General features: G+C 37.2%; 1 protein-coding gene across 5 annotated transcripts; it reads left to right on the top strand.

Moving 5' to 3' along the window:
• Positions 1 to 73: 73 nt before the first annotated feature.
• mical3b (microtubule associated monooxygenase, calponin and LIM domain containing 3b) lies at positions 74 to 25856 on the top strand. 5 transcript variants are annotated; one of them, XM_067426932.1, is made up of 31 exons: positions 85 to 766; positions 4287 to 4612; positions 4699 to 4906; positions 6011 to 6124; positions 6199 to 6300; positions 7141 to 7296; positions 7501 to 7601; positions 7694 to 7951; positions 8977 to 9092; positions 9197 to 9323; positions 9398 to 9482; positions 9576 to 9723; positions 10216 to 10412; positions 10515 to 10621; positions 10953 to 11018; positions 11173 to 11343; positions 13178 to 13288; positions 13800 to 13983; positions 14944 to 15038; positions 15598 to 15875; positions 15961 to 16214; positions 16561 to 16638; positions 17894 to 19189; positions 19267 to 19355; positions 20703 to 20810; positions 20979 to 21072; positions 23484 to 23549; positions 23670 to 23762; positions 25081 to 25180; positions 25325 to 25398; positions 25503 to 25856. In XM_067426932.1, exons 2-31 carry the CDS (start codon positions 4352 to 4354, stop codon positions 25685 to 25687), a joined length of 5322 nt encoding a protein of 1773 aa, XP_067283033.1. In that variant the 5' UTR covers positions 85 to 766; positions 4287 to 4351; the 3' UTR covers positions 25688 to 25856. The 5 variants fall into 5 exon arrangements, with proteins under 5 accessions (XP_067283035.1, XP_067283033.1, XP_067283034.1 ...); XM_067426933.1 differs by lacking the exon at positions 13178 to 13288 and having other exon boundaries at positions 87 to 766; XM_067426935.1 differs by lacking the exons at positions 16561 to 16638; positions 23484 to 23549; positions 23670 to 23762 and adding an exon at positions 22904 to 22954 and having other exon boundaries at positions 87 to 766.
• Positions 25857 to 26097: the final 241 nt, after the last annotated feature.

The following is a 26097-nucleotide window of genomic DNA, read 5'->3' on the forward strand; positions in this document are numbered from 1 at the left end:
GACTGAAAAGCTAAACAGTTTGAATTTGTATTTATTTTATTTTTATTCAGAATTTCCACCCCCCCAAAAATCAGAATTTCCAAAAAAAGATGCAACCACTTGAGGGAGACATTGCACTATTTTTATGTTCAGCAGAGCTAAAGATCAAGTAGTCAAAAGTGTAACAGTTTAAGGTAATGTTCTCCAGATCTCTCTTTCCTCCACCTCTCCTCGCTCACCCTCCCTCATCTGCGCTCTGTAATCTCTTTAAGAAGTCTCCGTCCCGCTGTAAATCAGATTAGATTTAGGGCTGCTTTCAATAACACTCCAACACTAACCACCAGCAGATCCGCTGCAATACTGAGTAATGAATCTGTGCGATTCAACATGAGCTGCCTGAAATATGCGAATCATCTACAGTGTGTATGTGGGTTAGAGATGCACGTGTGTGTCCTGAAAGACAATGTTTGTGTTTGTTGCCTGTTTTGAAAGCATGTGTGTGAATAGAGGAGGAGTCAGTGTGTGCCTGGTAGCTCCTTCCTCTGACCTTGGCTACAGAGAGATGGTGGAGAGAGAAAGAGGACAGAGTGTGTGTGCATGAGTGTGTGTGTGTGTGTGTGTGAAGCGGTGGAGCTAATTCCTGCACTGCAGCTGTGTATATGACACCAGAGTTAATGTGGCTCCAACAGCTCTAGATCCACCTGGGAACTTGCCAGAGAGAAACAGAGCGAGAGAAGAGGAAGGAAAGCATGTCAGCAGCATGTGCACTCCGCAGAGAAGCAGCAGGGTAAATATCACTTGCTAGTGTTGAATTGTGTGTGTGTGTGTGTGTGTGTGTGTGTGTGTGTGTGTGTGTGTGTGTGTGTGTGTGTGTGTGTGTCTCACTGGTGCAGCAGTGTTGATGCTTTTTGACATTCTGAAGCAGCCTACAGTGATTCAGGTGCTCAATAGGATATGGAATATAGCAGAAAAGGCTTACATGGCTCTACAGTAAGTACTCAATGATTAGCTGTATTTTTTCATTATTATGTGTATATGACTTTATAGTTTCACGGTGTAATCAATGGCTGAATGGCTGACTAGAGGAAAAACTGATCGATCCTCTTTCTGCAGCACTTTCCTCGTTCTCTGTAATCCTCTGCTCTCAAACGGCACAGCAGTCAATCACGGAGACATTTGAGAGGAGAGGGGGGGAATAAGGATATTGATACAGGTCATTCATTTTTATAATGATGCTCCAGAGTTTCGCCCTCCATTTATGTTGAACATTATCATGTGTGGGTGACGTCCAATGCAGTGGAATTTCCATTTTGACAACCACTTGCTGTTTACATAAAATGCTTGTGAGTGTATTCTTTGCTTAAAGGGATAAAGCATGCAAAAATAAAAAATCTGTAATTTAAGCATACTCAAACCTGTTTGAGCACAAATGAGACGTTTAGCAGAATGTTCGCACTGCTTTTTTCTGTGCAGTGTAAGTAAATGGTGACCAAGGTCTGTCAAGTTACAAAAATGACAAAAAATACCATAAAAGTAGACTTGTGCGTCGTCCAAAGTCCTAACTTTGCATGAGGAAAACACTGAAATGTTATGATTTGAATATGTACATATTGTGGCACTTGACTAGCAGTTATGAATCAAAATAAATGAATAATTAATGTCAAACCTTGTGCCTTGATGTTACAGAGCCCCTAAAGGGGAAAACAACATGAGATGGGAGGAAAAAACATATTTCAAAAGATTCCCTCGAAAAGAACTCAAAAGTTTCTTGGGGGTATGCAAACATTTTGTGAGCGAATGCAAAGTTTCTATGGGGAAAGCAAAATATTTATGAAAGAACACAAAAGCATTGTATTATAATTTTTCCATCATGTCCTTTTTGGGGCTCCGTAATATGTGGTAAATTAGGTGTGGGGAAGATTATCAGTGAAAAACAACTCACATTTTGCTCCGTTCCTAACAAAAAAAGTCATCAGGAGACTTAGAATACAAGTTTATTATTGTTTTATTGTGATTTTGGGAGAGAAAATTATGACAGACGTTTCATTTTTGAGCCAGCATAGTAGTAATGTTCATAGTAGAAAGATTAGATTGTCACTTTAACCCATAATCCCCCTCTTCTTCCCGGTGGGTTGCATTCCCTAGAGTTAATGCCTGGCTGACCCCATGCACCGTTAAAGGTCAACGTTGTCAGACACTATGTCTGTGTCTGCTTTAGTGGGGTTAAACAATCAAATCACACTGTGTCATATTGAGACAAGACACGTATGTGTAGTTGTGCACATTAATTAATCTTCCTTGAGTGCTAGAGGGAAAGAAAACCTGCCATAAAAGGACTTGAATACCAAAGTCACACTAAATAGTCTGCTCATTGCATTTAATCACGAGATATCAAATCAGGCTTCATCTGCAAACTCATTTAATGAGTCATTCTCATGCAGGCGCTTAGAGGTCAAACTATTCAGCTGAATATAGTGCTGAGTGAATTGAGTAAATGCAGTTACTGTAATGTGTGTAATGAAGTGGTTTACTGTCTGTCATATTGATGACTCTCAATGGAAACCCCGCCCCTTTTATACAACAGCCAATCAGAATCAGTGCTGGAGCAACTGTTTATATATATATATATATATATATATATATATATATATATATATATATATATATATATATATGGTGAACAACACGTTTTTATTATTTACATGAAACCACTATTATTTATTTTGAATTTACTCAAAATTCACTATTTCAGAACAGATATTTTGTATTATCAATTGACTGTTTTTTAGTTTTTTTTGTGGAACTAACAAAAATAATGATCACAACATGTCCAAATATGACCTAATTATGATCTCACTGAACCATATATTATGTTATATGCTATTGGTAATTATATAATAATTTTTCGGAGAGATCAAGTATTGTGCATGTGTGCACTATGAGATGTACAGTGTTTACTTTGGAAATGTGATAGGTTATAGATTACTAGTTACCCTGTTTAAAAAGTATTAAGCAGTGTTGGGTGTAACTAGTTACTAAGTAATTCATAATTTAATTACTTTTCCTTTGAAAAAGTAAAGTAAGGGATTACTTATGTTTTGTGTAATTTAATTACAGTTACTTCACAAGTAATTGAACTAAATACTGTGTATTGGTGAAAAATGTTCATATATATATATATATATATATATATATATATATATATATATATATATATATATATATATATATATATATATACACACAATAGTGGAATTAACTTCAAAATTTAAAGTCTAACTTTAAAATGCATGTTTTTACCTATCCTTCTCACATTTGTAATACTTTGGTCAGTTAATAAGAATAATTGATGACATTTTATATTATCTATTGGACTGAATTAAAAGAGCCATTTCATGTCTATCCTGGAATCACTTAATTCAAGGTTAATATAGGATTGGGAAAGTAATTAGTAATGAGTAATTAAATACTTTTTGGAGAGAGTAATTTTTTCAGTAATCTAATTACACTATTAAAGATGTAATTATTAACTAATACATTACTTTTTTAGAGTAACTTACCCAACACTGGTATTAATAGTGTAAATATTTCAATTGCTTATTACAGTAATGTAACTGATTACATTTGATTACTTTTTTATTTTCCAGCACTGGAACGCTTTTTAATCACTTGCATGGTAGCACTTACCAAATCTCAGACATGTTGTAGCCTAAAGCCTTTACATGGCATCGATCACATCAAAAACAGGCAATGCAATAAAATTAATATTATTCAACTTAAAATAGCTTATATTCAGATGTAACCTTGAAAATTAATGAGATTAAACTTTTCTTAAGTAACTAATTTAATTACAGATTTTTCTCTCAGTAACTGATTACAGTTACATTTATTTTGTAATTAAATTACTTAACTCCGTTACATGTAACTTGTTACTCCCAACCACATATTTTAATTTCAGATCAGTTCATTTAATTTCAATGTAAATGTATTTCTTTTTCTTGAGCATTTTATTGACATTTGTATAATCAGTGACATTCTGAGTTGAGGAGCTAATGAGAGTCTGAGTGGACCATGATGTGTAGATGAATGGAGAGATTGAGGAATGTGGCAGAACTTTTGCTGACGCAAAAGAAGTTTTCCATCTGCTTCACAGTCTTCAGTATATGCAAATTGCTTTCCTTTTAATTTTATCTCTATCAGACTGATGGAGATACAATTCTCATGTTCTCTTGCTCTATGTTCATCTCTTCCATGTCTGTCCAAAATCACCCTGCAGCCCTGGAGATAATTCTCTTTCTCTTTTTCAGAAGTCCTGTGCCTGGTGCGTTCTGGAGGTGAGCTGACTCCTGAGTGAGTCTTGTGAGAAGCAGATATGTGGGACGGACGGTCTGATTCGTGTAAAGCACACGCCCTGTTCGATGCCTTCGTGCAGGCTGGCACATGTAGAGAGACCCTCAGGGCCTTCCAGGAGCTGTGTGAAGAGCTGAAGCTGCATCCCGCCGGTCAGCCGCAGTTCTACCACACCCTGAGGAGTAGACTGCACTACTGGAAGGCCAAAGCACTATGGGCCAAGCTGGACAAAAGAGCCAGTCAGAAAGAGTACATGAGAGGCCACGCTTGCACCAGCACCACGGTACATACATAGGGTCACCCACAATGCATTGCAAGAAAGAGTTTTCTTTTTCACTGTTTTACATGTAAGTATTGCTGTGTGTTCAGTGTCTGATCATAGGCGCAGGTCCGTGTGGACTACGGGCAGCTATAGAGCTGGGATTTCTGGGTGCCCGGGTGGTTCTTGTAGAAAAGCGTGATGCTTTCTCACGGAACAATGTTCTGCATCTCTGGCCCTTCACCATTCAGGACCTCCGTGGTTTGGGAGCGAAAAAGTTTTACGGAAAATTCTGTGCTGGAGCCATTGACCATATCAGTGAGTAAACAGCCAAATTTAATCTTTTTTTTTTACTTAGGCCCTGTTTCACAGACAGGGCTTAGACTAAGCCAGGATTAGGCTTTAGTTTAATTAGAGCATTGACTTATCTTTTATAAATGTGCCTTAGGAAAAAACTACTGCTGTGCATCTTGACAAAACACATATTTTAAGATATTATTTGCTCAAACATGCATTTTAGTCTGAGACAAGTTTAAGCCTTGTCTATAAAACTTGGGTCAGTGTATTTTTTTTACTTTCTTGATATGAATGGATGGTTTTATTGTGCACAATTTATCAGTGCAAATCATTTCCAAGGGGAAATTTTCGTTTTGTTTCATGATCCTTCATCAAAATTGATCTGCCTCTAAAGTGACTTTCTTTCTGGATGCCATCATCTAGGCCACTCTGTGTCTGTTTGTCATCTCCCACTTTTCACATTCCAATCAATTCCCAGTGAATCAATAAATGTCCTGACTTTTCTCTCGTTTTATTAAATAATAATTTAAATATACTGTATTTAATTTATTGGTATTAGTTGATTTTTAAATGAATGTAACATTTGTTACATTTGCATTTCCTCTATTTTTACATTTCATTTTTAAAAAACATTAAATACTTAATAAGTAGATTTACATTAAATACATATTTTATGTTTTAAATACATTTAGTCTGTAGTAAATATCAAAATTAATATCCATTATTTTGAACTGTACATTATAACATGTTGCCTTAATTCACTTTAGTAGTATTTAAATGTATTTATTTTAGTTTTTAATTAAACATTTTTTATTGTAGACTAAATAGTACTGAAATTCTAAATTTGTTAAACTAAAATTAAAATGTAAAATTTGTTACATAAAAATTATTATTGGTTGAACAGTATCAGTCAGAATTTTAATATAGCTGTCTTTTATTAATATATTTAATAACTAATTTTAGTGAGTTTTACATATGAAATGACATAAAATACATATTCAGTAATATATATATTTTTTAATTTCTAAACAGTTTTGTGTATTTACACTTTTACTGTCTCTACCTTTCTCGTTATTTATCCTGTTACTTTAATTTGAAGTTTAATCAACATCCATTTATGCGCAGGTATTCGTCAGCTGCAGTTGATGCTTTTGAAGGTGGCCTTGTTATTGGGTGTTGAGGTTCACGTGAATGTGGAGTTCAAAAATCTACTGGAACCTCCAGAAGACCAGGACAAGCGTAAGAGAGATATAACAATCTCACCCCAATTATAACTGCAAATGAATTTACATTTTTCATATTTGTCTGCTCAGGTGTTGGCTGGCGAGCAGACGTCCACCCCAACTCTCATCCAGTCAGACAGCTGGAGTTTGATGTAGTTATTGGGGCAGACGGCAGAAGAAACACCTTACCAGGTACAGTATCTGCAAAAACACCTCAGATCTATTGTACTCAGAGATTATCAGAAATCCACCAAACAGATGCTTCAGTCTGTGGTTGTTAAAAACCCTTGTTGGTCACAATGGCAGTGTCTTCCTGTGTTCACACCTTTTATAAACTGTAGTTCCTGCTAATTTTCACTTGTCTTCCTTCTTTTGTTTTCATGCATGCACCAAATCCAAAAATATGTTGTGCAGACAATTTGTTCTCTAATTTGTACTTTAGTTTGAGTCATAGGAAATGACAGCACTCACATTGTGGTCATTAGTGGCTAATTCTAAAAAAAAAAGAGAGATGTCCAAGATGAACTTAAGATGTGCAAAGAAATCTAAAACATGTAGTATTGAGTACTAGAATAAAAAGTATTTTTACTGTACACTCTAAAAACGGTGGGTTGTTTAAACCCAAATTTGGGTAAAATATTGACGAACCCGACCTTTTGGGTAAAAATGTACCCCAACAGCTGGGTTTGTCCACATTTGAACCAATTGAAACAAGTCAGCATTTTTAGCGTGTGTTTTTGATATCTTGTTGTTACCATGAGTGTGATGTCTAAACCTAATTTAAAGACGTCATAAAAATACTGCAGTAAATATTATCTTGTGTGGTGTCATCATGAACTAAGGAATGTTTGAAAAGTTACTAGAGGTGACAAAAGCGTATCACATGCTTCCAGCTTTTCACAGTCATCTATAGCAGACAGTTCCCCTATTCTAATATTACCCTGCTTTGGACGTCTTCATAACACTGAGTCATTTTCTGGGTTTTTACACTCCAATGTAAGACTTTAATTTGTCTGTGTCTGGTTACGGTAGGGTTTCGTAGGAAGGAGTTCCGGGGGAAACTGGCCATTGCTATCACAGCAAATTTCATCAATCGCAACACCACCGCCGAGGCTAAAGTGGAGGAGATCAGCGGCGTCGCCTTCATCTTCAACCAGAGGTTTTTCCAGGACCTCCGGCAAGATACCGGTACTAAATTATTTCTGTCTAACTAAAATATTACCACAGTTCAAAGAGACCAAGACCTGATGTACTGCACTCAACTGCATTATAAACAACTAATATACATTTTTACACACCTTTGTCTTGTTTATCATTTGTTAATTTTGTATTTTTTTTCATTTGTTTACGATGATGTAAACATGAGTATCAGTCAATATCTTTTCTGTGCAGGAATTGATCTAGAGAATATAGTATATTACAAAGACGACACTCACTACTTTGTAATGACCGCCAAAAAACAAAGTCTTCTGGATAAAGGAGTCATTCGGCATGTGAGTCGTCACATGATTTAATGTTGTGTGCAAATATCTGCGTATCGCACACATACCATTGAGTGATTTATTCTTTTCTTTTTCTTTTGCAGGATTATGCTGACACTGAGACGCTGCTGTCCAGGGATAACGTGGACCAGAATGCACTGCTCTCGTACGCTCGTGAAGCAGCTGATTTTTCCACCAATCATCAGCTTCCTACACTGGACTTTGCCATGAATCACTATGGGCAGCCAGATGTGGCCATGTTTGACTTCACCTGCATGTACGCCTCTGAGAACGCAGCGCTGGTGCGCCAGCGCAGGGGACACCCTCTGCTGGTCGCCCTGGTGGGGGATAGTTTACTAGAGGTGAGAGCCAGAGAAGAATATACAATGCAAAAATGTGTGTTGTTAAGTTGTTTTTCTTGTTTTGCAGTTAAAATATCCAAAACCTTAACCTTGAAAAAAGATAAATTAACAAGATAGAAGAAATATTGTATTAGAAAAACTGTGTACAAAGTATTTTGGTATCATATTGTTATCGGCTTATAACTTTTTTTATTGATTTTTGTATAACGTTATCTCTACTTTTTACATGTACCACTTAAAACATTAATAATGTAATAAATATATTTATATTACAGTTATAAAATAATAATTGTTTCATTATCATATCATATTAGCATATAATCAAAGTTTATTATTATTTATCAGTATATTGATTATAGCATATTTAAATTAGTACATCTACTAAAATATTAATAATTTAATTAATCAGTTATTATTAAAATTATAAATAATATTTTCATGTAATAAATAAATAAATATAATTGTTTTTTTAACTATAGGTTATAATGTTTTCTAAGTTCTAAGTTGACTAAGTTCATTTGTATAATTTAATTTGTATTTTATTTTTAATTTATTAGATACATTTTTAAGGATTTTAGAGTTTTTAAATTAATAAATGTTTTAATAAAAGTATCAATATATAAATAATAAATTAATATAGTGAATGAAAATTAAGAAAATAACAACTTATGTATTGATTATAAATATGTATCATTTAGAATTTTTATATTTGCCATCTATTAGCTATAATATTTACTGGCTAAGCGGTATCAATTTTTTAAAAATATTAGTAGATTTTAACTTGGCATATTACATCACTTATTCAAATATTTCAGTGCTAATGTTAGTGCGTTTTAAGTCTACTTAAAAGTCTACAAATATAAACTACATTTTAAAAACTAGTTAATAATATCTTATGCAGATATTTTTATTGGAAAATGCAAAAACACCATGGTTTTTTGTAGCACATTCTGAAAGCTTTTGTAATATTTTCAGGTATTGTTGACTTTTATTTTGTTGATTTTAAACATTTTTCTCTTCTATAGCCTTTCTGGCCAATGGGAACAGGAATTGCTCGGGGCTTCCTGGCAGCCATGGATGCAGCCTGGATGGTTCGCAGCTGGGGTCAGGGCAACACGCCTTTAGAGGTTCTGGCTGAGAGGTCAGCGCTAAAAGGGATCCGAATTATTTATGAACATTATGTTTTGACAATTGCAAAATCTTAATTCTGTTCTAATATTTCCATCCATTTCTTCCCTATCTCAGAGAGAGTGTGTATCGGCTGCTTCCTCAGACAACACCAGAAAACGTCAGTAAAAACTACAGCCAGTTCAGCGTGGATCCTGCTAGCCGCTATCCCAATATCAACATGCAACTCATCAACGCTGCTCAGGTTAGAAACGTGCAGTCCTAATCGAGTCATAACCAGTAATGGTGATCATGATGATGCTGAAAATGTGTGTACAGGTGCGTCATCTCATAGACACAGGTGAGGGTCCGGTTTTGCACCTTGATGCAGTTAGCTCCCCACACCCAAGACTTACACGTCAAGGTATGTGTGACCTCATATATAATATATAACCTCTCCCACAGTCATTTGCAATCTCACATGTTCTCTCGTGTGTGTGTGTGTGTGTGTGTGTAGAGTCAATGGCTCGTTACAGTAAGCTGCTGACCTGGTGTCAGGAGCAGACACACGGTTACATGAATGTGTGTGTGGCAGACTTCACAACTTCCTGGAGGAGCGGCCTGGCCCTTTGCGCTCTCATTCACAGATTCAGACCTGACCTCATGTGAGTCCACACTCTTTAATCTGGGCATGAATGAGGGCTATGGCCTACTGTATACAGATAATGTCTGGTTTGCCAGCTTATATTACAGGTTGGCAAAAGTAAGAAATTTTTATTATGTGACTGTGACATCAATATTTTTATATATATTTCCCAGAAGAGACAGTATGTTTTAACACTATATAGTTAATAAATGAAATACAAATTATGAAATGTGTCAATAAATAAATTTAACTTTGGTGTATTTATTGACATTTTACAAAAAAAAAATTGTATTGGTATATTTATTTATTTATTCATTCATTCATTCATATCTATATAGTGGCATGTATTTTATATATATATATATAATGATGGCTCAAACTAAAAGCTAAACATTCAGAGGGTTTCAGTGCATCAGAAAGAGATTTAGGGACTAAACGTGTGGGCTGACTGTTATTGCATTGAGTTTTTCTGAATGTGTGATTCTGATACTAGCGCCTTTGTTTCTTGCAGTGATTTTGCGTCTCTGGAGGAGAGTGAGGCGGAGCTCAATGGTCAGTTGGGTTTGAACATGGCTGAGCAAGAATTTGGTATTTGTCCTATAATGACCGGCAAAGAGATGAGTGCACTGGAAGAGAGTGACTCTCTCTGCATGGTCATGTACCTCAGTCAACTACATGAGCTCCTCAAAGACACAGCCCCACCTAGTGGTCAGAATAAGGCATTATTTGTTATTTTCTTTTCACTTGTGTAATACTTTTGGCCCTTTATGTTTTTTTTTTATGTAAACAAAAGCTTTTTTCTCCACACAGAAAACCAAAGTTCAGAAGAGAGAGCTGTTCTGTTCTCCAGCACCAGGTCACCCATCTCACTGCTCAGCAAACTGGGACAGAGTCTGTCCCGCAAACGCAATCCCAAGGTACACACACGCACGCATGTGCATGTCTGGTTTACTATATTTGTGGGGACTCTCCATAGACGTAATTGTTTTTATAGTGTACAAACTGTATATTCTATCCCACTTTTGGCATTTTCAACAAAATAAAAAAAAAGATTTATAATCTTGTTTCCTCACGGGGACCTCAATTTAGTTTCCCACTGTGACACTAGTCCCCATGAGTTAGTGTGCATTCAGACTGAATCCTCACCGGAATAGAAAAACCCTCACACACATACTAACACACATACACACTTACAATTACACAACTGTTCTGTAACTGCTCTGTTCATCTATTTTTCATCTCTATCAGGATAAGAAAGAAAAGGAAGCAGAAGGAAAGCGGAGGAGAACAAGCCAGGCTGGCCAATCAGAGGAGGTGAGGCATTCTGACAAGCTGTTTACACACACAAACACGTGTGTGTGTGTGTGTGTGTGTGTGTTTATGTTAGATCACAATTAATTTGACAGCACATAATAGAACATTATTTTTCCAATTTCTGTTTAATATTTGTTATATTTTCCTGATTTAGGAGGACGCTCCTCACGATACCAAAGAAAATATGACTTCAGCAGTAATTCCTGGGTCAGAACCGAAGGTCACTGAGGGTCACAGCAAAGTTCGGTCCATGGCAACCCTACTGCTGGCTAAATTTGAGGAGAACTCCTCTTCATCTGCCTCATCTACTGCACTGCGAAGACAGGTGTGTGAGTATTTTGTGATGCTTGTGTACTTTAACATGTCATGACCTGGTGCAACATATTTTTTCTGTACTAGAAGCAAAATATACAATTAAGGACGGGACTAGGAAGCATGACACAACAGAAATAGATACCAAAAGAAAACAGGATTTAATATAGCTTGATTAGTCAAGTTCTGGTTCTAACAGCCTTATATTTCACTCATAATCTTTTATATGAAATAAAGTATTTTGTTTTGGTTGTGATAAAATGTCACAGTGCCTCTGTTAGCCATTAGATGTAATGTATTCCTAATATAGAGTGAATTAGCTCATCTTGCCCCCAGCGAAAGCTGCTGACTCAACCTGTGTCCTCTGCACAAACTTAGCATACACAATTTAGCGTAGCTGCTAACAAGCTGAACTAGAATTGGCAAAGCCTCTTTAAACATACTTTAGAATAACGTTCATCAGGCGTTTTATTAGATTAAAAGCCATTTAGTCGATTGACAGAAACAACTGCAGCATTAGAAGATGCTTCATTGGATGTTTAGTTTTACTGCACAGTGTATAACATTGTGATGTCCACTCTCCCTATTGAAGAAAAATGCACACTGCAATAGGGTTTATGCTACAGGGAAAAGATTCAATCTCTGCCTTTTAGCGAGAAGGTAAAAGACAAAATGGATCCAGTAGGGTAAATTATTGCGATAGAAATGGCTAATCTGGTGGTCTTTGGTGTTAGTCAGGGACTGTTGGCCCACTATGAATGGGTTGTGAAGGAGCTCTGTGTGTGAAGTGGCCTGGGGACCTGGAGGTTGTGGGACATGTGATTTGGGGGTCTTAACCGAAGAATATCAGATTCAGAATGATTTATTATCTCCATCTTATCTTTTTTTATATTGACTGACTGACTATTTTTTAAAGGGGTGGTTCCGTGTTTTTTTCTAGACTTTGTTGTGTTTATGGGGCACAGTATAACATGTCCTTATATTTCTTCTTTTTTTTTTAAACGCCATATTTTTCTTATATTTTACCTTTATTCCACACACCGCTGTCTCCACTGTCCTTTGAACGGCTCGTTTGCTTCTATGAAGCCCATCCTTCCGAAAAACGATCTTAGATTGGTTAGATGGCTAAATGTAGTTTCATGTATTTTTATTGGCTGAAGTGCCAAGCACAGGTTGTCCGGAAACGCCACGCCCCTTACCATTACGGGCAGTCACATCTGCGGTGACTAAGGGTTTATGATGTCACCAACCCGAGAAGAAGCTCGTAGTCCAATCCGGCCGTTTTTGTAGGCAATAAACTGCCATAACTTTAAAAGACAATATCTTCGTTTGCATTGAACTTTCAGCGCTGTAACTTTGCAGATACTGTTTATGCTCAAGCAGCAACATTACACACTAACTAAAGCTAAAAAAGTGAAATTGCATGCAACCACTCCTTTAAAAGATCTTTTTAATAGATAGATAACTAGAACTTATAACTAGAACTATACCGTTTTAAAATTATTTCTAATTCTATGACAACACAACTATACAATAACGACATAGGAACCATTCAGAGCACTTTTTACCAGCTTAATTCGCCTGACTTTTAGGATCTTAAACATTTAAAGTGGCAGACATCATAACTGCAGTGCACTCTTATAATAAACAGAAAGTTATTGTCAAACAGAAAGTTATTGCCAGTTTTATTGTTCTTGGTGCTTTTATTCTCTACTTTCCTAGACCAATCTGTCAAGCCTTTTATTTTCATTTGATAAATTATTTATTTTGTCTTTGTGATCGTTTTCATCTCAGGAGCATTTTCCACTCGTGCTTGTTTTTTTCCATGCTCATCTTTTGATTTGTAGAGCTACATTCAGATGTATACAGGCGGAGTGAGCTCACTGGCTCAACAGATAGCCAATCAGATTCAGAGTCAGCAGGATCAAGCTCCCATGCTCCTTCACAGGGGGGAGTTGGTAAGAGTTCTCCTGTAGTGCTGACAACAAAGCTTTCCTAACATTGTGAATAGATTTGTGTCCCTTTAAGTGCCGTATTACTGTGTGTTTGAGGCCTGTAACCCAGTGCTGAACTTTGTTTGATGTTATATTTATTACTAATTACTGTGAATGTGTGAGTTCCTGCTGTAATCCCATTTCTTTTATAAGGCCCAATGCTTGACAGCTTTGTTAGACTGATCACACCCAAAGTGTTGTTCCATGAAAGTGCTGCAATCATACGTAATTTATTTTAATGACTGCCAACTTTTGTCAGTGGGATCTGGTCAAGTTTGAGCTTTTGTTTGAAGCATTTCATTATATTAGCTATATTTTATTGATTGTATTAAAATAGTTTATATCTATTCAAATTCAAATTAAATATTAACTTAAATAATAATGATAATATTTTTTTTAAACTAACTACTACTGACCCATGTGTGTGTTAGGCATCTTTATTCCGACTGTTTAACTTTTGACTTCTCATCTGTAGGGATCTCAGAAGGAGTTTCCTGTGAATATGGGTGGCAGTGATGTGTGTTATTTCTGCGGCCGTCGCGTTTATGTCATGGAGAGACTGAGCGCGGAGGGAAAGTTCTTCCATAGGAGCTGCTTCCAGTGTGACCACTGCAGCTCCACATTACGCCTTTCCAACTACGCTTATGACCAACTACATGGTGTGTGTGCACAATTAACCATTTAATACTTCCACTAATAAAATTATCATTATCATTACTTAGTGATTCTAAGATTTTATGCTCTTAATACAAATAATAGATGTTTAGCATTTATGGACGTTGTCACAAGATGGGCGGCATGGAGTGTGAAAATTCCCTGTTGTTGCTGTGGGCTACTGTTTTCGGACAAGCAAAATGCTCTTTTGTTACCATTGCTCAGTCATAAGGTCTGCAATGTGTTGTGAGACAGGGCTTTTATTGTTGTCCAACAGTAGAAGACATACACACACAAACTAAAAGCCCTCAGCAAATGGCCCCTTAAACATTTTTTTTTTTTAAATAAGGGTCAAAACACCAAAAAGTTCTAACTGATAGGGTTATGCTGGGGCGGCGTAGTTTGCGGGTGGATGGGGGGTGGGGTATTTATGCCATGATTAATGGAAACATATAATCAGGCTATTAATTAATTACATTGAGCGCTCATAGCTTTTATAAGCACTAAGTTCCTGGAAGAAATGAACGGACCAATTAGAGCGTAATATGACTGAAGCACGGTTTATTTAATTGTGCATGCATGGCATGCAAATCACTGTATACTCTGAAAAATTACACCAGCAACTAACTAGGCTATTACTTTGTTGCAAGTGTTATTAATGCGTGTTTGGATGACACCACGTAAGACCATTTTGCAAAAAATATACAAACAAACAAATAAATAAATCTCACGAGGGAGCATTCCCCAGGACCCTGCTAAACAGTTTATTACACTTCAAACCCCCAATGTTCTAACCAAAACTACACCCTTGGGGGTTATGTACATCACATGACTCAAACACTTCAAATTTTAAAAAGAGGCGGCATTCAGACCGACTTCTACTAGAGTATAAATAAGACATTTACTCCTTGAATTTGCTTTTTTATTTTCTCGCTCTCTCCCTTCCTTTCTTTCGGTGTGTACAGGGAAGTTTTACTGTAAGCAGCACTTCAGCTTCAGACTGGCCAGCGTGGCTCAGAGAAAGAGACCGGCCCCACCGGGGGCCGCTCGGCCTGCTCAGGTAACCTCATCATTCATCAGATCGCCATTATACTTTAGATCACCTTTAGATCCTCTATGTGCCTGTTTTTATCTATATTCATGTGTACTAAAAAAACAGACATTTTAGAAAGTTGTATAGTTTTTATATATTTTATTTACATATATAGTACACATCTATAATTAACTTATATACTGCATATATATATATTTATGTATTTTATTTATGTAAAATATAAATGCAATAAATTACAATATATTATCATTATATAATTGTTCAAATGATGTGTGCTTACTGCTTATCATCATCCGTCAGTGTGGATGCTAATATAGTTATTCTTATAGTTATTGTTCTTGGTTCCTTTATTCTCTATTTGTTCTCTATTTCTGTCAAACTTTTTATTCTCATCATTTATTTTGTCTTTGTGATGGTCTTTGCGAAGCATTTTCCATTCCTGCTTGTTTTTGTTTACAGTGTGTGTGTGTGTATATATATATATATATATACATGTGTAAATTAGAATGGAAATTAAATGATAGTAATAGATATGCTGTATATGTCTGTGTTTCCGTCTCTTCAGGCTCCCCCTGTTCCTTCCTCAACTTCTGCGTCCTTGTCCTCTCCGGGGTCAGTGGGCACAGCCACTCCGCCAGACTGCTGGTCCTCCAGCGCCCACCCCGACATGGCATCCAGCCTGGCCAAGAGACTGTGTGGTACACCAGAGCGTATTGAGCTGGAGAACTATAAACCCTGTCCACAGCAACAGGACAGCCCACTGCATGAGGTTCCAGAAGAGACGCTTGCGCAGCACAACCTCAGTGCTAGCCTGCAGGAGAAGAACACAGAGGAGCAGTCCAGGTATCCAAACATGCTCTTGCTATCCTAATATTCACTGGCATGTTTTGTCCTGGTAAATATGTTTCTTTTTTTTTTTGATCTTCAGTAGCTCTGAGTCAGACCTTGAGGAGGAGGAGCTTGTCTGGAAGAAGGGGGAGGGTTTGCACTCAAGGACCAATGAAGAGAGAGAATTAAGTCTGGGGGAGGGGCTAAAGGAGGAAGAAGGAGGGAAGAACCAGGAAAAACAAGAGGAGGAGGAGGTAGAGGAGGAGGAGGAGGAGGAGGAGGAGGAGGAGGAGGAGGAGGAGGAAGAAGGAGAAGTTTCAGAAGAAGAACAGGACGAGGGAGAGTCCAGTGATGGTGAGTGTTTGTTTATATTCAATATTTATAGAAATGACTGATAAAATAAACAAAGTTAAATCTTATCTAAAATTGTTTATGACCTATATAGCTTGTTTATTTCAGAAATACCATCTTATTTTGAGTTATTGTTCAATTTAATGTCCTATCCATTTTTTGGTGTCATATTCTCACAATATTTTGGTCAGTGTATTTGTGTGAGGTAAATATTGTCACACTTGTTTGTATTTTTATTATTGTGTATTCACCACTGAGTGGTAAATATTGAGTTTATTATTGTGTATTCACCACTGTATTTGTGTGTATTTCGGGCTGTTGACACGTTAATGTGTATGTATGTGAATAGAGGGTGAGTACTGCCCTTGGGAGAAGGAACGGCTCTCGGGGGTGTGGCTTGAGGAAGAGGAGGCGGGGTTTGTTAAAGGTAGCACCACCCCCGATGACCATTGATAGCCTTCTTTAACATTTGCTGCATTAGATCAATTTAAAATATCTTGTTTGTAGGTTATTTCATTTGCAGGCTGTGCATGAATAATAATCTGCGTATATTTTGCAATTATTTTGGCTTTGTATGTTTTTTGCGTTGTGCTGGATTTTATTGAAATAATGTGCATTTGTTTTAGTTTGGCTATCATAACTGTGTGTCCTAACCAGTCATGACATGACAAGTTTTTATGTTGTAATTTATCTGCTGCCCACACGAAATAAATAATGCTGCACAATGTAAGCAGTCAACATATTGGCTGTCCATATAAATGTGTGAGCTGCCATTTGTAACTTGAATGTATGATGATTCAGTTTGACCCATTTCCAGTTATTTTTAGCTGTACAAAATGTCTTGTTATGCTGCTTCATACTGCAAACTGGTATATCTTATCATATTACTTTAATATATTGTCATATTTATTAAGATACTGGTTTGTAGCACAAATAGGTTTGCCATTTACTGCACTTAAATAGCTTACTTCTTTGTTTCAAAATAAGTTGTATATAGTGTGATAATTTTTAACCAATATGATTTCACTAAGGAGAGTCTTTGTAGTGTGCCGCATACAGAAATCAAAAGTAAATGGCCAGGCCAATAAAATGTTTTGACGGTTTAACAGAATTTGCCTGCCTGGTTATCACATTCAGTAGTGTTAATCACTTTTGCAGTTCATGAAGTATAAATATTTTTTAAAAACTTTCTAGATCCTAGACAGTAATAAAACTGATGCACAGAAAAACATCCACAAAAATGCAATATTGCACATCATACATGGTATAAAGCATAATACATGGCATACAACTTTTAATCTTTTTTTTTTACAATTCTAATTGTATTTATTTATTTATTTAAAAAATGCATTTGCTAATGTACATGCTTAAGAATTGATGGAAAATATAGTTCCAGAACATCTGGATCTGTGAAACGTAAAAAACCTCCAAAATGATCAAACTAACTATTATAGTTTATTTATATCATGATTGACCCATACCATTTTTATCACCTTTATCATCTTTTTTTAGGCTGCTTCATGATACTGCTTATTTAAGAGCATCTGAACGGATGCACTGCTTCCCTCGCAAAACTGTTTTGTTAAGAAGAATTTAAAACTCAAGAATTTTTCTAGATTATAGAATTCTTTCACATTTTCATTTGATTTTTTCCTTTATCCTTTTATTCTTTTATTAACCAGAGTCCTGTGAAGGTTACAGCGACGACCCAAAAATAGAGGGCAGCGCAGTCATAGACTCCAAATCATGCAACCAACAGGAACAGGAAGAGTCCATTCCATTCAACCAATCACCTGCCTCCACAGAGTTCCCACCCTCCTTGAAACAACCAGAATTTGGCCACACACCCACACATGAGCTGTCGATGAACTCAGAGAACTCACCTGCCAAGAGGTCAGAGGTCGTAGAGGAGTTCTGGCTGAAAAGTGCCGAGATCAGGAGGAGTTTAGGCCTGACTCCGCTGCCTAGAGAATTCCTCCCCAAACATATAGAAGCCCAAACATCTAATGTTAAAGAAAGCTTTTACACCTCAGTCGCATACATACCGTCCTGCAATACCGCTGCTTTGGATTCTGCCAACCAAATGGCAAGAAACTGTGACTCCAGCACACAAACTCCCTCTCTGACAGACTTTAAAAGTACATCCCCACCTGGACCACCTCACAATATTGATGGCGATGCAGGCGTCTCTTTAGAAGAGGCGATAGGTCGCTGTTCTGTAATCCACAGACTCAGCATCACTGTAGAAGGTTGTGTGATGGAAGACAAGCAGGGTTTGGACCTCAATTCCACTTCATTTTGTAATGAAAGCATTTTGAATTCAGACGCAGGTCTTCCGACACCTCCCTACAGCCCATCTCACTCCCCTCTTGTTAGCAAGCAGTGTCGCGCCCTTCGCCATTCCGAACCCATACTGGACCGAGAAGTTATGGCCTTCACATCGACCTACGCTGCTCGTGTTTCGCAGCTGGGCGGTTTAAAATCAGAACTGGATCATGCTCGGAGTCTTCCCCCGAATGAAATTGAGATCCTGTGTGGGGATGAGGCGGAAGAGGCTTCCAGACTGCCAGAAAGATCTGCCGTTGTGGAGAACGGAGACGCGGTCAGCCAGACAGACACCCGTAGGCTAGAGCACAGGAGGACGCTCCCAGACCGGCTGGTCGCCCCACTGCTGGCAGGGGGACCGGAGGTCAGGCTTCGTAGGTCAGAGATAAAGCTGTGGGGGGCAGACACGGGTGTGAAGGAGAAGGAGAAAAAGCGCAACTCGTTGTTTTCTCCCCGTAAAAGCAGGAAGAGCATGAATGCAGCAGCTGAGACCGAGCAGGAGCCAGGGAAGCCCAAGTCCCTCTGGAAGAGCGTTTTTTCCGTATATAAGAAGGACAAAAAGAGGAAGGAGGCAGTGGTGGTGGCGGAAACTCTACCTGCCGCAGCTAACAATGAGAGCAAGCGGAAAGTGCCGAGTATCAACAGAACCACAGGTGAGATCGAGGATATATAAATAAACGGTATCACATAAAGTAGTGGCTGTGAGGTTTTATTTCTTTCCACATCTCAGACCTGTGTTTCCGGAAGAATCCAAGTTTTTCTGAAGACACAGATTTGTCCTGTCATGCTCTTCTAGAAAGATGTCCTCTCAGAGTTCAGGTAGAGTAAACACTCCCTCGTCTTGCTTTCTCACTTTATTTTGTTTCCTTTTTGAATGTTCATATTTGAATTAAAAAACATGATAAAAATATGATATTATAATTTTTATATATTTCACATATTTTTTAACCATTGTATTTTTTCCCCATGGGTCACTTTAATATTAACTTATTTATATGATATATTTGTATTTTATATCATATATTCTTTGCATAAAAATGATTTACTTTTAGATGACAGTTTCACCCCTCTGTCTAATCCTTGCAATTAAATGGACCATTTTTGCTGCTGTACCTTTAAAACGTGTACAGTGCTTGTACTGTACATAAACGTCCTTTTCACATGTGGAGCTTTGTGTCAGAAGTCTTAGAATTTCAAAATGTGACATTTTTGCAGTTCCAATAAATTTTGTTTTTATATTTTGAAATGAATATATTGAAATATATAGATGAATATATAGATGAAAGTATGTTTACATAGTACAATGAACTCTTTCTGAAAAATCAAGCACAATTTGATTTATCACAATATAGCCCCTTTAATCCCTTGCTTTTTATACAGTTTTCTTCTTGTATTGATTTTTGTCTTCTACTGTACGCATTCTTATGGTTGTCTTCAATCTTCGAATAGTTAAATTATTTTCAACCTATACAACGATAGGACCCTTTGTCTAGCATTCATCCGTGACACCCTGGCCTAGAGTTGTATAGCTGGACTGATGGAATCATTTAACACTTTGTGATTTTTATTATTAAACTTTAGAGGCAATCAAATGTCTTTTTTTCTGGCTGCTGTGCTCTCAGATGAGTGAGGAATTATCTGAGATCAAGTCAGACCTTCTGAAAGAGACCATATATGAAGAAGTATATGAAGGGGAAGAGGTATCGTATCATTGCACTGAATGTTCTTCAGACTTTAGATTGTGATGCTGAAACTGAAAGTAGCTTTTGTGGTTGGTAGCACATAGGTGTGTGTTTTGTAGTGGTTAGTATTGAGATTTGTGCTGTGGTTAGCACTGTTTACCTGTTGAAATACAGTTTAGAATAATAAAATTTCTACCTTCTCTCTCCCGAGTCGCTTTACGTTCCTCATGCGTTGGCGTTCAAGAGGGCTTATGCTGTTAAGGTAGCATCTTTTTATTTCATGTGTTGAGCCCCTTCAACCTTTAAACCCGTTGGCTGAATCAGAAACACTCGGCATCTTGTTCCTCAATAGAAACACAGTGTTTTTCCTGAGCGGCCAACCAAGGCAGCCACCTCAGTTTCATCATGTCCGTCAGAGGTGGTAGGTGTTTGGGTGGTGTTCCCGGACCCCTCCAGCATAAGTTTGTGTACCACGCTGTTTCAGAGAGCAGGAACAGAGGAAGAACTCAATGCAAAGCTGACACGCCGAGTGCAGAGAGCAGCACGCAGACAGGCCAAGCAGGAGGAGCTGCGGAGGCTGCACAGGGCACAGGTGTGTGTGTGTGTGTGTGTGTGTGTGTGTGTGTGTGTGTGTGTGTGTGTGTGTGTGTGTGTGTGTGTGTGTGTGTGTGTGAGTGTTTGTTTGTTTGCATGTTTTAAAGCATGCTTGTTTATTTGTCTCTTAAACTATGTGTATTTAATTTTGTGTATGGTGCCTCAGATAATCCAGCGTCAGTTGGAGCAGGTGGAGGTAAAGCAGAGACAGCTGGAGGAGAAGGGTGTGGCTGTGGAGAAGGCCCTCAGAGGTGAAGCAGGTACCCGTCAATCACCTCACTTTCTCGTCAAAAACTGATGAGACTCTGGAATAAAATTTTATAGAAATGTTTTTATCAGTTTGCATTCAGTTATTTAAAAATGTATATTATTGTCAGTTACATAACTTTAAAAAGTACTTCTCTGTGTTTTCAGAAAAATTATGATGAAAAAAATAGAAATAATATTATTTTATAAAATAAAATAACTTAAAAGCTAGATAATTTTATACAACAAGAACATGGTAAATTGATTAAAGTTGACAGTAAAGACAGGGATTTTATTCAAATAAATGCTGTTCTTGTGAACTTTTTCTATTTATCAAATAGAATTAAAATAATATGATAAACTTTTTTTAATAAAAATTATATATATATATATATATATATATATATATATATATATATATATATATATATATATATATATATATATATATATATATATATATATATATATTAAAACAAAACCCTAAAACATTGCATGAAACATTAAAACCCTGTTGAAAAATGCTGCTTAAACCAGCCTAACCTGGGGCCAGTTGCATAAACCGCTAACACTAGTCTTACAAGTTAGTCATCAGTTTGTTTTCTTTAAGACTGTTCATAGCATTTTGCCTACGGTTACATAAATCGTAGGATTGGTCTTATTTGACACTGAAAAGTTAGACTGACTGCCCCTTGATTGACTGGGTCATACTAGACTCTATCTTATTAGAATGGCTATGTTTATGCAACTGGCCTCTGGTTTGATTGTCTTAGCTGGTATTAGATGGTCTTCACTTGTTCAAACCAAACTAGCCTGACCAAGCTAGTATTTAGCTGGTCTCCCAGCCTGAATAGCTAAGAAATGCCCAAAATCACTTTAAAACCAGTTTATTCATCCTCAAGCCATCCTATGTGTATATGACTTTCTTCTTTTATATTAAAAAATGTTCAGGCTCTTCCGAGCTTTATAATGACAGTGAAAGGAGGAGAAGATTTAAAAAGCCCCAAAAAGCACATCCATCCATGATTAAAGTAACCCATACGGCTCCAGGGGGTTACTAAAGGCCTTCTGAAGCGAAATGATGCGTTTGTGTGAGAAAAAGATCCATAAACTTTATACATTAAAATAAATAGCTTCCGATAGACGGCCTAAGCAAATCGAAAAATGTAAATGGTGCAGGAATAGCGTAGCCTAAGCTTTGACGCCTCTCGTGGTTCAAACAAATAGGACAGAGCAACAAACTCAAGCTCTTTTCTTATATTAAAATCTTTCAAAATTTCTCTTAAAAAAAAATCTTGTTTTAGACTTCTAATTTGTGACTGGTGTTTTGTTTTGCTCTATCCTCTGCACCGCTGTGTTTGTCAGTACGTCATGCGTTAGGTCAGGGGTTGTTCTTTCGCTGTAAATCACGGGTAATTAGGGTAATTTTACACGGGGTAATTTTAATTTTAGGGATGAACTATCCTTTAAGCTGGTCTAAGCAGTTTTTCAACAGAAGGCGGCTTGTTTTTATAGAATGTCTTGAATATAAGTGTATTTTGTAATTTATATATTTGTTCACTTTTCTTTAAGATTAAATCTTACAAATATTTTATGAATTATATTTATATATGTAATGTTTTTTAGGCATCTTATGAAGTACTATGAAATGTCATCATCTTTCACTGTTCATACCCATTATATGTTTGTTGCAAAGTCTTGCGTTCATCAAAAACACCATCTTTTATTGCTACATTTATTATATTTGCTGAAACACATTGAAGAGACAGAGCAGCGCAGGATATTATGTTTCCTGTGACTTTTAAGGGTCACGGTCCTCATGATGTGTCCTTCCTCATGATATAGACTTCTGGGAAGACTCTAGTACCTCTGACCTCTTGGACATACATCTGGGTGGTATGTACAACACATTCAAATGAGCGCTGACAGTGACACTAACCAACAGGTTTACGCAGGCTTATTAGTTAATGTGCTAACATCAATTAATCATCCATTTTTTGTGTGGTGGTGTTTTTTTCCGTGTTCCAGGACACTGTCCTGTCTGCTTTCTGTTAGCTTTGTGTCTGCATATAATCTAGATGCTCGTGGTAGCATTATTTGAGTGGTATCGTCTGGTGGGTGTGACTGTGAGATGAGGTTTGAATGGCAGGACTGTTTGTAATACAAACACAGATTTTAGTCAGGGAACATGGTGTATTTCTGCTTTTCTAACTTAGAAACACATGGGGACATTTAGGCAAATCTCTCTGGTGGCCTACTTTCTGAGACGGCAGGTTTTCAGTCAGACCACTGCCTGAACATGAACATCCAACTCGACCCATTTCAGCTTCGCACCTCCCATTCCTCCATTATTCCTTCCCTCACTTTATTTCTCTCCTGAATACCTCCTCTCCCTCTTTTTTTCTGCTTGTCTTTTCGGTCTTAGTCGAGCCTTTTCTAGGTTCACCTCGTAGAAGGCCTGTCTATCTCTGTCCTTGCTGTTCCTCTGAAGGTAACACCACCCCAGCTTCCCGTCTCACCCTTCTAGTGCAAATTTTGTCAGAGCTATAAATTCTAAATCCTTCCTTTTATTTCCTCTCTTCTCTTTCTTCTTTCATCCTGCTGTACACAGCCAAAGCTAAAGGGACAGAACACGATCATTCAGTTTATGTCTGTACAGTGTTTTTTCTTTATGTAGTGCAAGAACCTCCTCTTCACCAGCTAAGTATGTTATTTCTCTCATGCAATGCCAATTTACACTCTGTAACCTTTCGTGGTGGAGTTGCATGGGCATGGCCGTCATTGATCTACATGGCTGTCAGTTGATCTAAAATGTCACATCAAGTCTTATTCTATTGCTATATGAAAAGACAGAGTGTGTGTGTGTGTGTGTGTGTGTGTGTGTGTGTGTGTGTGTGTGTGTGTGTGTGTGTGTGCGCGCGCGCGCGCGTGTGTGCGTGTGTATGCAGATGTTTTGTATTATTGTCTTGTCTGTATCAGTGTCCTGTTTAGTTTTGTCTGCTTGCACATTTTTAGTTATTTATATATTAGTGCTAACAAATGCATCCAAAATTAAAGTTAAAGTTTGTGTTTACATGATATATGTGTGTGTACTTACACACTCATTCATGTATATATTCAAGAAATATTTTAATGTGTATGTACTGTATATAATTTATATGAAATTATATATAAATATGTTATATGTAAATTAAAAAAATGTTTCTTGAATATATGCATGCATGTAAGTGTATTTATATGAACATAATTATACACTGTACACACACATATTATTTGTAAACAAACTTATTTTGGAGTTAATCAATTTGACAGCACTAATTTATATAAATTCAGTTCAAACATTGGGTCAGTAAGATTTTTTTTTGAATGAATGAATGAATTAAAGATGCATTACATTTGTAATGTTATGGGAAGAAAAGAAAAGAAAAAAAGATATATAATATATCAAATAAATGCAGTTTTTTTCATTTTTTATTTATCAAAGAATCCTAAAAAAAATGGTTTACACAAAAATATTAAGCAACACAACTGTTTTCATAATAATAATAATAATAAGAAGAAGAAGAAGAAGAAGAAGAAGAAGAAGAAGAAGAAGAAGAAGAAGAAGAAGAAGAAGAAGAAGAAGAAATATTTCTTGAGCACCAAATCAGCTGATGGATCATGTGACACGATGCTGAAAATTCAGCTTTTCCATCACAAGAATCATTTAAAATATATTCAAATCGAAAACAGTTATTTTAAATTGTAATAATATTTCACAATATTAATGTTTTTACAGTATTTTTGATCAAATAAATGCAGCTTTGGTGAGATTTATCTAAAAAAAAATCTTAATGACCCTAAAGTTCATAAGATCCTTGACAAGTGCTCATTTGGACCCTTTTATAAGCATATTCATGCACATGCATATATCGTGTCCATCACATACAAGGTCCCATCCTCCCTCTCTCTCCCTCTCTCTCCCTCTCTCTCTCTCTCTCTCTCTCTCTCTCTCTCTCTCTCTCTCTCTCTCTCTCTCATAGGAATGGGAAAGAAAGATGATCCCAGTTTAATGCATCAGTGGTTTAAGCTGGTGCAGGAAAAGAATGCTCTCGTGCGCTATGAATCTGAGCTCATGATATTGTGAGTATTTTTCATTCAACTTTTTAAATGTTTAATAGTTTCTAAATGGTGTAGATTGCACTCATCTGTGCGGTCAGGTATTATGTAAGTGTTTTCTTCTCTATCTGGTCTAGTACTATTTGCTCTGTGCTCGTCTGTCCACAGTGCACGTGAACTGGAGCTGGAGGACAGGCAGAGCCGTCTGCAGCAGGAACTGAGAGAGCGCATGGCCGTGGACGGTTAGTACACACGGAGGATATAAATAGTTCCCCTTTCTCCTCTGTGGTTCTTCACTTAATAACAATTACATAGCAGTCACACAGCACGTCCTTCTCTCTCTCAGACGATCTAAAAGGAGAGGACGAGCTGGCGGAGGAGAGGCGTATTTTGAGCGAGATGCTGGATGTGGTGGAGCAGAGGGATGCGCTGGTGGCCTTGCTGGAGGAGCAGCGAGTGAGGGAAAAAGAGGAGGATGGAGACCTGGAGGCCGTGATGCTGTCTAAGGGCTTCAGTTTGCACTGGGATTGACTTGCACATGCACGAATCTCATACCGCTTTAAGGGCTACTCTGTCCCTGTTTGTGCTACAAAAATATGCAGCTGCTCTGTTTTCATTGGTCCAATCAGGCCTGTCCACCTGTATTCTTGGTCGAATGTGCAACTACATAATAAATCAGGACTCCGCAAGATATTGGCCCATAAATAGGACGAGTGGCGATGTCTTGCTGCCAAATAATGCTCCTCTAAGACTGCTATGCTACTATGCAAATGAACATCTTTTTGTCTGCTCTGTTTGTAGTCTTATTTCAAGCAGCTGGGTAAAGTTAAGATACAGCTGTCATTTTACCCAGATCCATCATGGTTTGACTTGACAGAAATGAATATGAAATGGCATATATAACCACATTGTCATTGTGCAGTACAGGCCGACGCATGCAA

The sequence above is a fragment of the Pseudorasbora parva genome, chromosome 20 (genome assembly GCF_024679245.1).
Source record: "Pseudorasbora parva isolate DD20220531a chromosome 20, ASM2467924v1, whole genome shotgun sequence".
NCBI classification, from domain to species: domain Eukaryota; kingdom Metazoa; phylum Chordata; class Actinopteri; order Cypriniformes; family Gobionidae; genus Pseudorasbora; species Pseudorasbora parva.

Bases quoted from the DNA above. Each gene is read 5' to 3' on its own strand.
- mical3b (XM_067426932.1), top strand. From the start codon at position 4,352: ATGTGGGACGGACGGTCTGATTCGTGTAAAGCACACGCCCTGTTCGAT. The intron at 20,811-20,978 runs GTGTGTGTGTGT...ATGGTGCCTCAG, and splicing joins GGAGGCTGCACAGGGCACAG to ATAATCCAGCGTCAGTTGGA. The intron at 23,763-25,080 runs GTATGTTATTTC...TCTCTCTCATAG, and splicing joins ACCTCCTCTTCACCAGCTAA to GAATGGGAAAGAAAGATGAT.